This window comes from Notolepis coatsorum, assembly GCF_963971535.1.
Source record: "Notolepis coatsorum genome assembly, chromosome: 1".
Classification (NCBI taxonomy): Eukaryota; Metazoa; Chordata; class Actinopteri; order Aulopiformes; family Paralepididae; genus Notolepis; species Notolepis coatsorum.
Genome location: NC_140165.1, coordinates 68,905,393 through 68,919,496, shown reverse-complemented (window position 1 = coordinate 68,919,496; position 14,104 = coordinate 68,905,393). Strand labels below are relative to the sequence as shown.

The 14,104-nt window shown below is 44.3% G+C and overlaps 1 protein-coding gene across 1 annotated transcript in view; it reads left to right on the top strand.

Annotated features, from left to right (window-relative positions):
* Nucleotides 1-14,104, top strand: part of aox6 (aldehyde oxidase 6) — a gene marked incomplete at both ends in the record, with an annotated part of 210,658 nt that overhangs the window by 86,476 nt on the left and 110,078 nt on the right. The window contains 2 exons of the mRNA XM_084324231.1: nt 1,356-1,525; nt 10,329-10,455. Coding sequence (XP_084180357.1) covers nt 1,356-1,525; nt 10,329-10,455 — 297 coding nt within the window. The remainder of the gene's footprint in view (nt 1-1,355; nt 1,526-10,328; nt 10,456-14,104) is intronic.

The following is a 14,104-nucleotide window of genomic DNA, read 5'->3' as shown; positions in this document are numbered from 1 at the left end:
TGGGCCATAGTAATGTCAATTTAGCAATACAATTTAAAAAGTTATAGCCCTGCAAAGAAGGTGAACATCTCCATAGGCTTAGAATGGTGGCAGTGAGCCTACATTGATGGATAGAAGCGTGGCAGGGAATGTGTTAAGCACCCCCCACAGCCCAAATGGAATAAAAAATCAAAAATAAATAAAAAAATCAAATATTTTTCTTTTCATAGTCAACTATCGGCTAATTTCGGCCAATCATAGTCGACTATCCAAATCCTTAGTCGGGGACAGCCCTAATCTATATATTTTTTCTTTTAAGATCTTTCTTAGGGGTGCAGCTGGGTGGCGCAGCGGTCTAAGCGCTCGTCACCAGCGCATGAGACACCGGTATCTAATCCGGCTGTCAGCGTTGCCTCCGGCTTGGGCCGGCCGTCATACTGACTCAATTGGCAGAGTCAGCGGGAGGGGAGTCGATGGGTGGTAATTTGGTCGTTGTAAACAAACAGCGACTCCTACAGGTCGGTTGGCGCACCTGCACAGCAAGGACAGGAGATGTCGAGGGTAGTGTGAGCCTCCCACACTTTACACCTCGCCAATGAGAGTCCGCGCTGGCAGGTGAAAAGAAGTGGCCGGCTGCCTCTGCATGTATCGGAGGGGACATGCGATAGATTCTTCAACCCTCCCTACGACCAACCAGTGGGGGGCACATGCGAGCAACGATCAAGACAGGGGAGGGGGAAATTGGCACGACTAAATCGTATGAGTATTGCGGATTTTTTTTTTTTTTATCAAATTTTATTTTATTATCTTTTTTCAACTGCAAAGTAAAACTTTGTCAACATGTTTTATCTAATAAAATAAAGTTCAGTCTGTTCATCTCACTTCAATAATTTTGATTGCAGAACATGGTATTTTCTCAAGCAGACAGATGTAAACACTGTAATCTGTGTTGCATGTACCTGACAAACTGAACTGTTTGTATTACAGTCATATTCCAACTTAACTGAATGCACATGTGTGTGTGTGGACTACTGTACTATTACAGGTATTGAAATGAACAATGCAACTTCCTTATACAATTTTCTTTCTTTTTTCTTTTTATGAATAATTAAATATCGATACTTGGCGTCCCTGTATCGATACAGTATCACCACGCAAAGTATCGTGATACTACTACGTAACGATTTTTTCCCCCACCCCTATTTAATACAGTAGATATTTACATTCCACCAGGCCTCCCCTGCAATTTTTGATGTTTTGTTTTGTTGTTGGTCGCATGCGGGCTGTGGAAATCAAACCAGAGAGACGAGAACCGGATCACCCCTTCCTCTCCATCGCTCATTCGCGAGGTCAACCCACGAGTGCTTGTTTTTCAGCGCGTGTCGCCGGATCAGAGCGAACAGGACCCGGTGGGACGTCCCATGATGCACCGCTCTGCCATCAGCCAGGCGACGGGGGAGGCCGTCTACTGTGACGACATCCCGAAGACGGAGGGGGAACTCTTCCTGGCGTTGGTCACCAGCACCAGACCACATGCAAAGATCATGTAAGTAGCTAGATACCGTTTCTACGGCAGCCGAATAAGCAATATCTCATGACAGGCCGTGGTATATGGTTATTATATAAAAGCAATAGCCCACTTCAGGCCGTGGTATATGGTTATTATATCACAGCTAAGGGGCGTAGTTTGGCCCGGCGCAAATCAGAGGACTGACAGCCCCTTAGCTTTGATATAATAATAACCATATCAAGTTTCAAGTTTGTTTATTATTATGTCACAACAAAATACAGAATACTTTATGATGAAATGCTTATTTCTGTATGAGCCGCTGAGTGTGCTACATACAGTAAAAAGAAAGTAAGTAAAAAAAAAAAAAAAAGTAATGTGAAGTAAGTAAAGTCAATACTTTAGCATGTCTTGCATACCTTGTTATTTTATTTGGTTGTTTGGTGTGTGTTTTAATTATTTACCCTACCTGTGTGATGTATCGTCTGGGTCCAATGGGCCTATCTGGATATTTCTTTTTGATTTATTTTCTTTAAAAATAAAAGTGTTGTCCCCTTTCCCTGTTACCCCTCGAGATATCCTTTTGTCCTCTCACCAGGCCACCATTCGAGTTCAAGTTTTGTTTTATTCGTCACATAAGGTACATGTACATTACAGGGAAATGCTTGGTTCTGTATGATCTTAATTGACTATAGTAAACGCAAAATAAATGTTCTGGTATCCTGTTCGCACTTTATCTAGGAAAGAGAATCCTAGATATTTCTACTTATTTCAAGAAATATTGCCAAGCCAGATTTGCTTACTGCACCGGCAGATTATATAACTTGTTTGTTATATAAGGGCCCGCGTCCACCTAGCGCATATTTCTCCGTGAAACATGCTGGGAGTGCGCCGGCAGAGCTGGCTTGAAGCGCATCTTGTAGATGACAGAAAGAAATCTACAGCCATGCCGCGGTTTTGCACATATTATAGCATATTTGAATAACTTTATTGTATATTAATTATATATATAGTTATTGCCTGACACCACAGTTCGCCCTTTGCTTTTTATTAGCTTTTTAGTAGTGTATTCGTGTAGTTATTATTATTAGTTTTGTCGCAAATCTCAATGGTCTGTGGGAGACAGCCAGACAGGCAGGCAGCTCCGGTGTCAGGTTACAAACAGAGTGGTAGATGAATGGCTGTGATTGGTTGTCTGAAAATGAGCTCCAGCGCATCGCTCTGAAAGTTCAGAAAGTTTCAACTTTCGGCCGCACAAAAAAGCTGAGAAAAGAAGCCGACGGCAGCGCACTAACTAGAGGCGGCCGCATGCGCTCCCTCCCCATTGGAATACATTGAAAACAGATGCGTGCGGTCAGAAATATGCGCCAAGTGGACGCGGGCCCTAACTCCTCCACACTGCCTGTGGTGCATTTTTTTCCTATTGTTAGGTTTTAGTGAGTTTTTCCTTACCTTCGCGTGGGGTATGTCTGGGAGTGTTTGCATTCATTCATTTAGCATTTATTTTATTTGTTGGACCTTATGGTGTTCTTGTTTTGTTCTTGACTTATTGTTATGTTTCTCCACACGATGTGAAAATCCGCATAAACTATATACCTAGGTAAATGGAATATTGCTCCACTTCTACAAGGGCTATTTGCATATTCTTGGTATCTAGGTACATCTATGGACCTCAGGGAATGTATTCACAGTGTCAGAAATATTGTGTCTATTACTAGGCTTGCTTAAATTGTGATGAAACAAAGGAGAATATGAATTATGGTTTTTCTTTGCATCTTTGACAGTGAATAACACCATGATAATAATGACCAAACTTAAAAAACTGCCACTGACCTCGTTCAGTACCCTAATCTATATATTTTTTCTTTTAAGATCTTTCTTAGGGGTGCAGCTGGGTGGCGCAGCGGTCTAAGCGCTCGTCACCAGCGCATGAGACACCGGTATCTAATCCGGCTGTCAGCGTTGCCTCCGGCTTGGGCCGGCCGTCATACTGACTCAATTGGCAGAGTCAGCGGGAGGGGAGTCGATGGGTGGTAATTTGGTCGTTGTAAACAAACAGCGACTCCTACAGGTCGGTTGGCGCACCTGCACAGCAAGGACAGGAGATGTCGAGGGTAGTGTGAGCCTCCCACACTTTACACCTCGCCAATGAGAGTCCGCGCTGGCAGGTGAAAAGAAGTGGCCGGCTGCCTCTGCATGTATCGGAGGGGACATGCGATAGATTCTTCAACCCTCCCTACGACCAACCAGTGGGGGGCACATGCGAGCAACGATCAAGACAGGGGAGGGGGAAATTGGCACGACTAAATTGGGATGGGAGAAAAACAGAAAAAGAAGGAGAAAAAGTGGATAAAAAAATAAAGATATTTCTTAGGGAATATTTGGAAAGTTTGGAAATTGGGAGAGAGAGAGAGATGGGGAGGACCTGCAACACATCTTTGACAGTGAATAACACCATGATAATAATGACCAAACTTAAAAAACTGCCACTGACCTCATTCAGTACCCTCTTGAGATCATGTGTACAAAAAACCGAAGGAAATTAATAAAGGGAAGATGATAAAACCGAAGGTTCTTTAGAAACAGTACTGAATTATCCCATCCGGACCAATGCAATTTGAAATATTATTATAGAATATAGAATAGATGCTTATACATTACCTTATTATAGCCATTTCGCACATTTATATATATATATACATATAGTATCTTTCAAATGCCCGAGTTCTATTTGGATTTAGTATCACCAGGCGTGCATAAGAACAGATAATGATATCTACTGTAATCTAGTGTACTTTTTTATTTTCCCCACAGTGCAACCGTTTTGAAACTAATTTCAGATCTAATTGTTCCTACATGCTAACAATAGAGAGGAGAAACTAACTGCGTTTCAATATTTGTCAAAAACGTTACCTTTTGTGGCTTATTATCGTGAATAATAACAGTTATTGACATAATTCATAATTCAACTCTGAACTTTGAATCACCATAGAACTTGCCAGGAAGTGTAGTTCTGAAAAATTCCAATGCTGGTCGACAGCTATGCATGCCCTCTACGAAATGGCAGCAAAAAGACTACAATTCCCATGGTTCAAAATTTCCATTTTCGTTTCAAGCTTGGAATGGACGATCGAAAATCGAAAACTTAAAACTATCTTTTAACACCTTTAACCTATTGCTAAACTAACGTATTGATGATAATATACATTCTACATGCTTTTGTGACATGTTAGTGATGTTAATACTTGAAAACGTTTGATTTTATAATCGCACATTTTTTGCATCACTCTGAAAAATATGGATCTATGATCATAATATCATTTAGGGGTCGGTACCGACCCTGATGGGTGGAACAGGTTAAAGAAGACGTGTCCGGCCCATGGGGACATTAACGTGTGTTGTCGGGCCTTGCAAATACATTTGATTTGATTTGATTTGTTTAAACACATATGTTCTTAACTAGTTTTTATTTCTTATTTTTGTCAGACCATGAGTTCTCTCTCCTGATTGGATGAAGTGGGAAGGGATACCAGACAACTGTTTACTGCAGAGCAGAAGGACTGAGAGACCCATGTTACTGACCAGACACTCTATATCAGTGATGGCTGTTTACTGCAGAGTGGAGGGACTGAGAGACCCATGTTACTGATCAGACACTCTATATCAGTGATGGCTGTTTACTGCAGAGTGGAGGGACTGGGAGACCCATGTTACTGACCAGACACTATATCAGTGATGACTGTTTACTGCAGAGTGGAGGGACTGGGAGACCCATGTTACTGACCAGACGGTGAGGGCTGTCGGAATGCAGAGCTACTATTTTAACATGTAGACCAGTTATTTGAACTTACAGCACCTTTAACTGCATTGTATCAACCCATTCATTACTCAATGACATATTTTATTTCTTTAGATAAAACTCTCTGGTGTGGAGGTCTGTGTGGAGGTCTGTGTGGAGGTCTGTGGTGTGGAGGTCTGTGTGGAGGTCTGTGTGGAGGTCTGAGGTGTGGAGGTCTGTGTGGAGGTCTGAGGTGTGGAGGTCTGTGTGGAGGTCTGTGGTGTGGAGGTCTGTGGTGTGGAGGTCTGTGGTGTGGAGGTCTGTGGAGGTCTGAGGTGTGGAGGTCTGTGGTGTGGAGGTCTGTGTGGAGGTCTGTGGTGTGGAGGTCTGAGTGGAGGTCTGTGGATGTCTGAGGTGTGGAGGTCTGAGGTGTGGAGGTCTGTGGAGGTCTGTGGTGTGGAGGTCTGTGGTGTGGAGGTCTGTGGTGTGGAGGTCTGTGGTGTGGAGGTCTGAGGTGTGGAGGTCTGTGGAGGTCTGTGGTGTGGAGGTCTGTGGTGTGGAGGTCTGTGGAGGTCTGAGGTGTGGAGGCCTGAGGTGTGGAGGTCTGTGTGGAGGTCTGTGTGGAGGCCTGAGGTGTGGAGGTCTGTGTGGAGGTCTGTGGTGTGGAGGTCTGTGGTGTGGAGGTCTGTGGAGGTCTGAGGTGTGGAGGTCTGTGGTGTGGAGGTCTGTGTGGAGGTCTGTGGAGGTCTGAGGTGTGGAGGTCTGTGGTGTGGAGGTCTGAGGTGTGGAGGTCTGTGGTGTGGAGGTCTGTGTGGAGGTCTGAGGTGTGGAGGTCTGTGGAGGTCTGAGGTGTGGAGGTCTGGTGTGGAGGTCTGTGGTGTGGAGGTCTGTGGTGTGGAGGTCTATGGAGGTCTGAGGTGTGGAGGTCTGTGGTGTGGAGGTCTGTGGTGTGGAGGTCTGTGGTGTGGAGGTCTGTGGTGTGGAGGTCTGTGGTGTGGAGGTCTGAGGTGTGGAGGTCTGAGGTGTGGAGGTCTGAGGTGTGGAGGTCTGAGGTGTGGAGGTCTGAGGTGTGGAGGTCTGTGGTGTGGAGGTCTGAGGTGTGGAGGTCTGTGGAGGTCTGGTGTGTGGAGGTCTGAGGTGTGGAGGTCTGAGGTGTGGAGGTCTGAGGTGTGGAGGTCTGGTGTGTGGAGGTCTGTGGTGTGGAGGTCTGAGGTGTGGAGGTCTGTGTAGGTCTGAGGTGTGGAGGTCTGTGTGGAGGTCTGGTGTGTGGAGGTCTGTGGTGTGGAGGTCTGTGTGGAGGTCTGAGGTGTGGAGGTCTGTGGTGTGGAGGTCTGTGGAGGTCTGAGATGTGGAGGTCTGTGGAGGTCTGGTGTGTGGAGGTCTGTGGTGTGGAGGTCTGTGGAGGTCTGAGGTGTGGAGGCCTGAGGTGTGGAGGTCTGTGTGGAGGTCTGTGGTGTGGAGGTCTGTGGTGTGGAGGTCTGTGTGGAGGTCTGTGGTGTGGAGGTCTGTGGAGGTCTGAGGTGTGGAGGTCTGTGGAGGTCTGTGTGGAGGTCTGTGTGGAGGTCTGTGGTGTGGAGGTCTGAGGTGTGGAGGTCTGTGGAGGTCTGTGGTGTGGAGGTCTGTGGAGGTCTGGTGTGGAGGTCTGTGGAGGTCTGAGGTGTGGAGGTCTGTGGAGGTCTGTGGTGTGGAGGTCTGTGGAGGTCTGTGGTGTGGAGGTCTGAGGTGTGGAGGTCTGTGGTGTGGAGGTCTGTGGAGGTCTGTGGAGGTCTGAGGTGTGGAGGTCTGTGGAGGTCTGGTGTGTGGAGGTCTGTGGTGTGGAGGTCTGTGTGGAGGTCTGTGGAGGTCTGTGGTGTGGAGGTCTGTGGTGTGGAGGTCTGTGGAGGTCTGTGGAGGTCTGGTGTGTGGAGGTCTGTGGTGTGGAGGTCTGTGCTCCACAATGGAAAGAAATGTGTGACTCAAATCTCTCTTGGCGTCACGTGTTCTCTCCTGGCCTGAGGCCAATATCCTGGAATTTACTAGACAATCACTCTACACAAATTAGAGCCCCATTAATGCCATTCACTGGCCCAAGCTCCTGAATCGGGCTTTGCCATCTAAAGCATGCAGACGCTGTAGTTCCTACAGTATACAGATACTAAATGTATATGGTGTTGTGAGGACGGTAGCAAATCCGGTCCATTGCAATTAAGCCAATGAGGACAAATGTTTTTGCAGTAGGGAGATAATAACTTGATTTATTGATTGAAAATTGTTTTTAACAGATTGCAGAATGGGTACAATACAGTACGGCTCAATACACACAATTGTTAAGGGGATGCAGACCAGAGAAAGACTTTCGTCTTGTTTACATCAGGGTCCCCCATTTTCAATTAATAATGACATTAAAGACATACGCAACATATAGATATATATCTTGACATTTCTGACATACATGACATACAGTACTGTTACATTTGTGACATACAAGATATGCAAATATACTTAATGTATAGACCACCGCAACACTTCCGGAATTCTGAAATCTGAAGACTAGTAATGTTGATTTTCAGTCATCTATGAAATTTTTTGCCTAGATATACCGTATATCTAGGCAAAAAATTTCATATATGTGATATATGTGATATATTATATGTCTATACCAGCACCTGCTAGACTAGAATAGGCTGTCATTAGCCTACTATGTAGCCTAAGCTACTGATAATAAATGCACAACACTGTGCAATATTACACTTACTGTAGACTTCTGTATATTTGTACTGTATTCCTTTTACTGTATATTTAATTCTATCTTAGCATTCTCACAACACAACACCCCCTCTAATGCCCCTCTAATGGAACATTCCAGTGTGGATGTGCGTTGCGTCACACTCTGTGGCCAATCTGCGCATGTGCATGGGGAATCGATGCTTAAAAACGCTCTTTTTCGCTGCCAATTTAGTTCTGATCGATTAGGAATGTCTCGCGCCGTGTTCAGGAGAGTCAGGCGCATACAAGTCTATTAGATCATGTCTCTAGCACCCCCACAGCCGTATCTGCAATCACTTAATGTCAAGGCTCTCGTCCACATTCATTCATTTGCCCCCCCCCCCCCCCCCCCCGCAATCTCCTCCCCGATTTCAATGTAACGCGGAAGTGTAGTGGTCTATTGCGTACGAGACGTTTGTGTAGTTCTTTTTTCCAGTGTGACTGCTTGTAACTGTTGGTAACCACACGAAAATGCCTAATATATGTGTAGTGGTAGAGTTGTTTTGCACATAGAAACAGTTGTCTCTTCCATTGCTGTGTACAAAACAGTGGTTGCTATGTTACAGACAGCCATGTTGGAAGACGGAGAACTATACAAACATTCCGTGCATGGCCTCTATTTTATATACATTATTCAACACATATTTTGAAAATAATTTTGAAATAATTTGTATACGTTCAGTTCCACTGTGACATTTAAAGTAACAATGTTGAAGATCTGTTTCATTCTCTTTGGCGGCACCTATGGCGGCACCTATGGCGATGATGAGCGGTACTTGCAGGTGTGGTTTTTTTGGACTTCACTTCCCAGAGTTCACAGTATAGACTACCGCAACACTTCCGGTATTCTGAAATCATGGGAGAGAGAGCAGGGGGAGAAAATGAATGAATGTTGATGAGAGCCTTGACATGAAGTGGTTGTAGCTACGGCTGTGGGGGTGCGGAAACATGATCCAATATACTTTTATACGCCTGAGTCTCCTGAACATGGAGACACCAATCCCAAGTCGATTTCCTCGGCCGAGCTATAGTCACTTTTCCGCACCTACTCCTGAACTCCGTATACGCAGATTGCCCACGGAGTCTCTCTGGATTGTCCAGAGATCTAGGTTTATCAATCTGCGCATGCGTAGTTTGGGAGTAGGTGCGGGAAAGTGACTATAGGGATGGCTAGTGTGATGTCACCATTACTTCCGTGTCCACTAGCATGTTTAATCTAATGCAGCCAATGTAAACAGCAATGGCTACAGCCCAGGAACCAGTCACCCTTTTTACTGTGACATCCTACTTCGCTGACTTCTCAAAGTCTGTGAAAAAGGGTCTCAATTCTTATAACTGAAACCAAAAAGAAAAAGAAAAAAACAGTAACTGAGGAAAGCGGGAGTAAGAGACTGTTTTGTTGACATAATTTCTATTGCTGCAACACGGGACACAGCACTGCACCATCTTACTGCCTTTGAATATCCAGTCTGGAAGCAACAGGACACGGAAGTGCCGTTTTGGAATATGATGACGTAGTGCCTAGGGCTGAGCCCAAACGTTCGAATGTTCGAACCTTCGTTTGTTACGTTGGCATTCAAATTCTAAATCAACATTCGAATTTTTTATTTTTAATAAAAATAAAAAAAACAATGGGGTCTTTCTTCACAGTTGCAGATAAAGATTAGGCTACACTAATATTATAGTATTAAAAAAAACTGATGAGTTATATAATAAGAAAGTTGATTTAATTGATTTAGTTGGGCTGGGGCTTCTCCCTGGGCTGGGTCTGGGGCTGGAAAGTTGATTTAATAAAAGAAAAAAGACTAATTTAATCAGATTAATCACTTTATTCAAATTGAGGATTTACTTCGAGGATAAAAAAATTATAATAATGAAATGTATAAAAAAAAATTGAAATTAATTTTTTATTTTAATTAAAAATGAATGTTCGAACGTCCATTCGAAAAACCCTGACGAAGTTCGAATCCCAAAAACAGGCTTCGGGGACAGCCTTAGTAGCGCCTAGCCATCCCTATATCTCGGCCGAGAAAGTGCCGTTCGACTTGGGATTGGTCACTCAATGTAACGTGGAAATGCAGTGGTCTATGGCTTGTGCCAACTATCTATAAAATTCTAGAATTCAGAGGAAATCTCACACCTCAATGGCTGTTTGTCAAAATCACCTGTCCCAGAGTTTTAAACTAGGCTAGCTGATCCGTATCTGCTTCTATTCATTTGTGTGTAGAAATTCGGATTTTAGATGAGAATAAAGCCCTTTTCCAACCTTGCTTTGGATTAATTCTAATGAACTGAAACTGAACATACCTTTTCTGAAAGAGATCTAGATGTCCGCGAGGCGCTCCGGATCGCTGGCGTGGTCGACGTCATCACATCCAAAGACATTCCAGGGAAGAAGGTCCGAACACTATGTGGCTACGATGAAGAACTGCTCGCTGAGAAGGAGGTATCTAGTGTGTGTGTGCATGCGTGTGTTGTGTGTGCGTGTGTGTGTGTGTTTAGTTGCATGCTATCATGTGACCATTGTGTGCAAAAAAAATAGGGTGTTGGCATCAGAGCAATTTCCCCAAATACGAAAATATCAGAAATAAAAGCAAATACAACTTTATTTCTTCTGCCACATGGAAGCTTGTTAGATCTCTTGAATGGAAAAGATTGGAGCAAATCTCTTTTTTTTGGTCCAGTTATGCCAAACTAATGGTGTGGCGATAGTGGAGCTTTGGATAACCCATATAACTCTGTATGATGGAGTATAATAATGCTGTATATACCGTATATATATTTTTATTTATTTATTCTTACTGTATCTATCCACATCTGTCTGTACATACCTGCATATAATCCTTTTTACATATTTGTAGATACTATATCTATATCTCTACATATCCCTTACCTACTCTTACTAGTTACGCTGCTGGGCAGTGTGACTTACTACCATAGTGTCTTTATACCGGTATCACTGTACATAATTGTACTGTACATACATCTTAATGGTAAGATTTATCTTAATTTATATATTCTATACCCAGTTTGATCACCTGTACATTGTATATTACTGTTATGTACCATGAGCTTGATCACTCCTGTGTCACTGGGCATGCAGGTGAGGGCTGCTAATTAGCTAATTACTGCTGATTGGATACCTGCTGGCAGGTTAAAACCAGTCTCTGAGACACACATGCACTCTGTCTGTGGCTAGAGGGAGAGTTGTCACGTTCTCCCATTCTTTGTTCTTTAGTTTGTATCAGTATTTCATGGTTAGAGTAGTCTTTTGGGTTAAAACACAGGGTTTGGTGTCTGTTTGCACATAGGTTGCGTTCCTTTGAGCCAGGGTCGTAACAGTTGGGCGCTCGTCCGGGAGTGAATTTGGAAACAAATACCCCTAGAATTTGTTTGGTGTTTTTTTTGCTTTGTTTTGCATGGTGTGTCGTGGTGCTATAGTGTGGGTGGTGTTCGTTACATGTTGTGTAACGTGGGGGCTTGAGCCGATCATCAAACAGGTGAGTATGCCCTTATTTGTTTGTAATTTGATGTGACTACTTATGCTGTTAAAATATATAGTTTAGTGCACACCACATGTAGGTAGGGACATTATTTTCTGGTTGTTTGTTAGCTTCCTGTGCACCACATACTCCTGGGGCAGTCAGAGAAGTGATTAGCACCATCTACTTGTCTTGTACCATACCATATACTTGACAGGTGGATGGTCAATATGATCTTTGGCTGGTAGCAGGTGTGGTTGAAGAGGGTTAGGTCTACAGGGCATTAGCTTAAGGGTAGGTAGGATAGGGGGCCAGAAAACACAGGTAGTGTGGTAGGGCCTGATTTAGTGTTTTTTAGGGTAGACATGTGGTGGGCCGTTTTGACTGCAGTTTAGATGTAGAAGCGTAAGTAGTCGTATCAGGTTATAAGGGGCGCCAGTTTGAATTTGTTTGTTGTATTTATTTCTTTTGTTTTGAGTGTTTGGATAGCCTACCTGTTAGCACCTGACCTCCTGCGCGTATGACACATTTAGTTATTCAGGTTTTTTTTTTTTTTTTTGCAGATTAGAAAGGTGCGCTCAGTAGAGCACACATTTCCACCGCGTCTCCTTGTGGTTATTAGTATTGGCATTAGCATGCTAACGCTAACAAGGGGTGCTTCAGCGGTGCTTCAGCGGTCTTCAGTGGTTCTTTAGTGTGTCTTCAGTGGTTCTTTGGTGGTTCTTCAGTGGTTCTTTAGTGGTTCTTCAGTGGTTCTTTGTGGTTCTTCAGTGGTTCTCAGGTAAATTGTATGCTAGGGTGTTTTTGGTGACTCTAAAGTGAGCAGGTTGTGGCACTGGTGCAGTAAAGATGGCTTCCATTAAGGATTTTGTTGATCACCCTTCTCATGACATGTTGGAGAGGTTATCCAAGGAACAGCTTCTGGAGCTTGCTGTGCACTACAAGGTAGAACTTACTGCCAGTGAGAAACGTTTGAAGCCAACTGCCTTGAGTGCTTTGAGGGTTTTGCTCGTTAGGGAGCAGGTGCTTGCGGCGAGGGTGGAGGAGCCTACTTTGTCTGACGCGTCTCCGCTACTATCTGGTGCGGAGGGTGAGTGGAGGCTTAGAGAGTTGGAGTTTAAGGAAAGACAGCTGCTACAAGAGCGTGAGGAGAGGAGAGGAGCGTGAGCATGAGCGTGAGCTTAAGGAGCGTGAGCTTAAGGAGAGGAGAGAGGAGCATGAGCGTGAGCTTAAGGAGCGAGAGAGGAGAGAGGAGCGTGAGCTTAAGGAGAGGAGAGAGGAGCGTGAGCATGAGCGTGAGCTTAAAGAAAGGAGAGAGGAGTGTGAGCATGAGCGTGAGCTTAAAGAGAGGAAAGAGGAGCGTGAGCTTAAGGAGAAACACATGTTGCTGGAGCACGAGCGTGCGCAGAAGGAGCTTGAATTTAAGCATGCTGCCTTGCAGGCGGGGGCTCTGCATTCAGAGTCGCGTTCCGGTTTTGATGTAGGCAAGAATATTAGGATGGTGCCTCTTTTTTTTGAGAAGGATGTGGAAAGGTATTTTCCCCTTTTTGAACGGGTGGCAACCACATTGAAGTGGCCTGATACAGCCTGGACACTGCTGCTGCAGTGTGTTCTTGTTTGTAGGGCGCAAGAAGCCTATACTGCTCTGTCCCTTGAACAAAGTGCTGACTACGAGCTTGTTAAAGCTTCCATATTGAGGGCTTATGAGTTGGTCCCTGAGGCCTATCGTCAGCGTTTTAGAGGTTATCGCAGGTCGGAGGGACAGTCGTATGTTGAATTTGGAAGAGAGAAGGAGAACCTGTTTGACAGGTGGTGCACCTCTCAGAAAGCAGAGTCAAGAGAGCAGCTTAGACAGTTGATTCTCCTAGAGGAATTTAAAAGATGTGTTCCTGATACCGTTTCCACTCATCTAAACGAGCGTAGGGTATCGAAGATAGGCGACGCTGCTGTCTTCGCTGATGAGTTTGTGTTGGGGAAAGTATCAAACATGTGGACAAAGAGCTCGAGGGTTCCTCAAGATTTATGATGGATGGATTTGTTTCCCTGACTAATGCACTAGAGTCCAAACAGGCTATAACAATTTGGAGAGATACCGGAGCTTTTCAGTCCCTCATTCTGGAGGGGATTTTGCCGTTTTCAGAAAAGTCTTCTTTGCATTCCGGTGTCGTTGTTCGTGGCTTTGGAGGTGGATTTGTGGATGCACCTTTGCATGAGGTCACACTCAATTCTCCCTTAGTATCAGGCAATGTTGTTGTGGGGGTATGTTCTCACATTCCCATAAGTGGGGTGTCCTTCATTCTAGGGAATGATTTGGCTGGTGACAAAGTGTGCGTGTGTGTGTGTTTAGTTGCATGCTATCACGTGACCATTGTGTGCAAAAAAAATAGGGTGTTGGCATCAGAGCAATTTCCCCAAATACGAAAATATCAAAAATAAAAGCAAATACAACTTTATTTCTTCTGCCACATGGAAGCTTGTTAGATCTCTTGAATGGAAAATATTGGAGCAAATCTCTTTTTTTTGGTCCAGTTATGCCAAACTAATGGTGTGGCGACAGTGGAGCTTTGGATAACCCATATAACTCTGTATGATGGAGTATAATAATGCTGTATA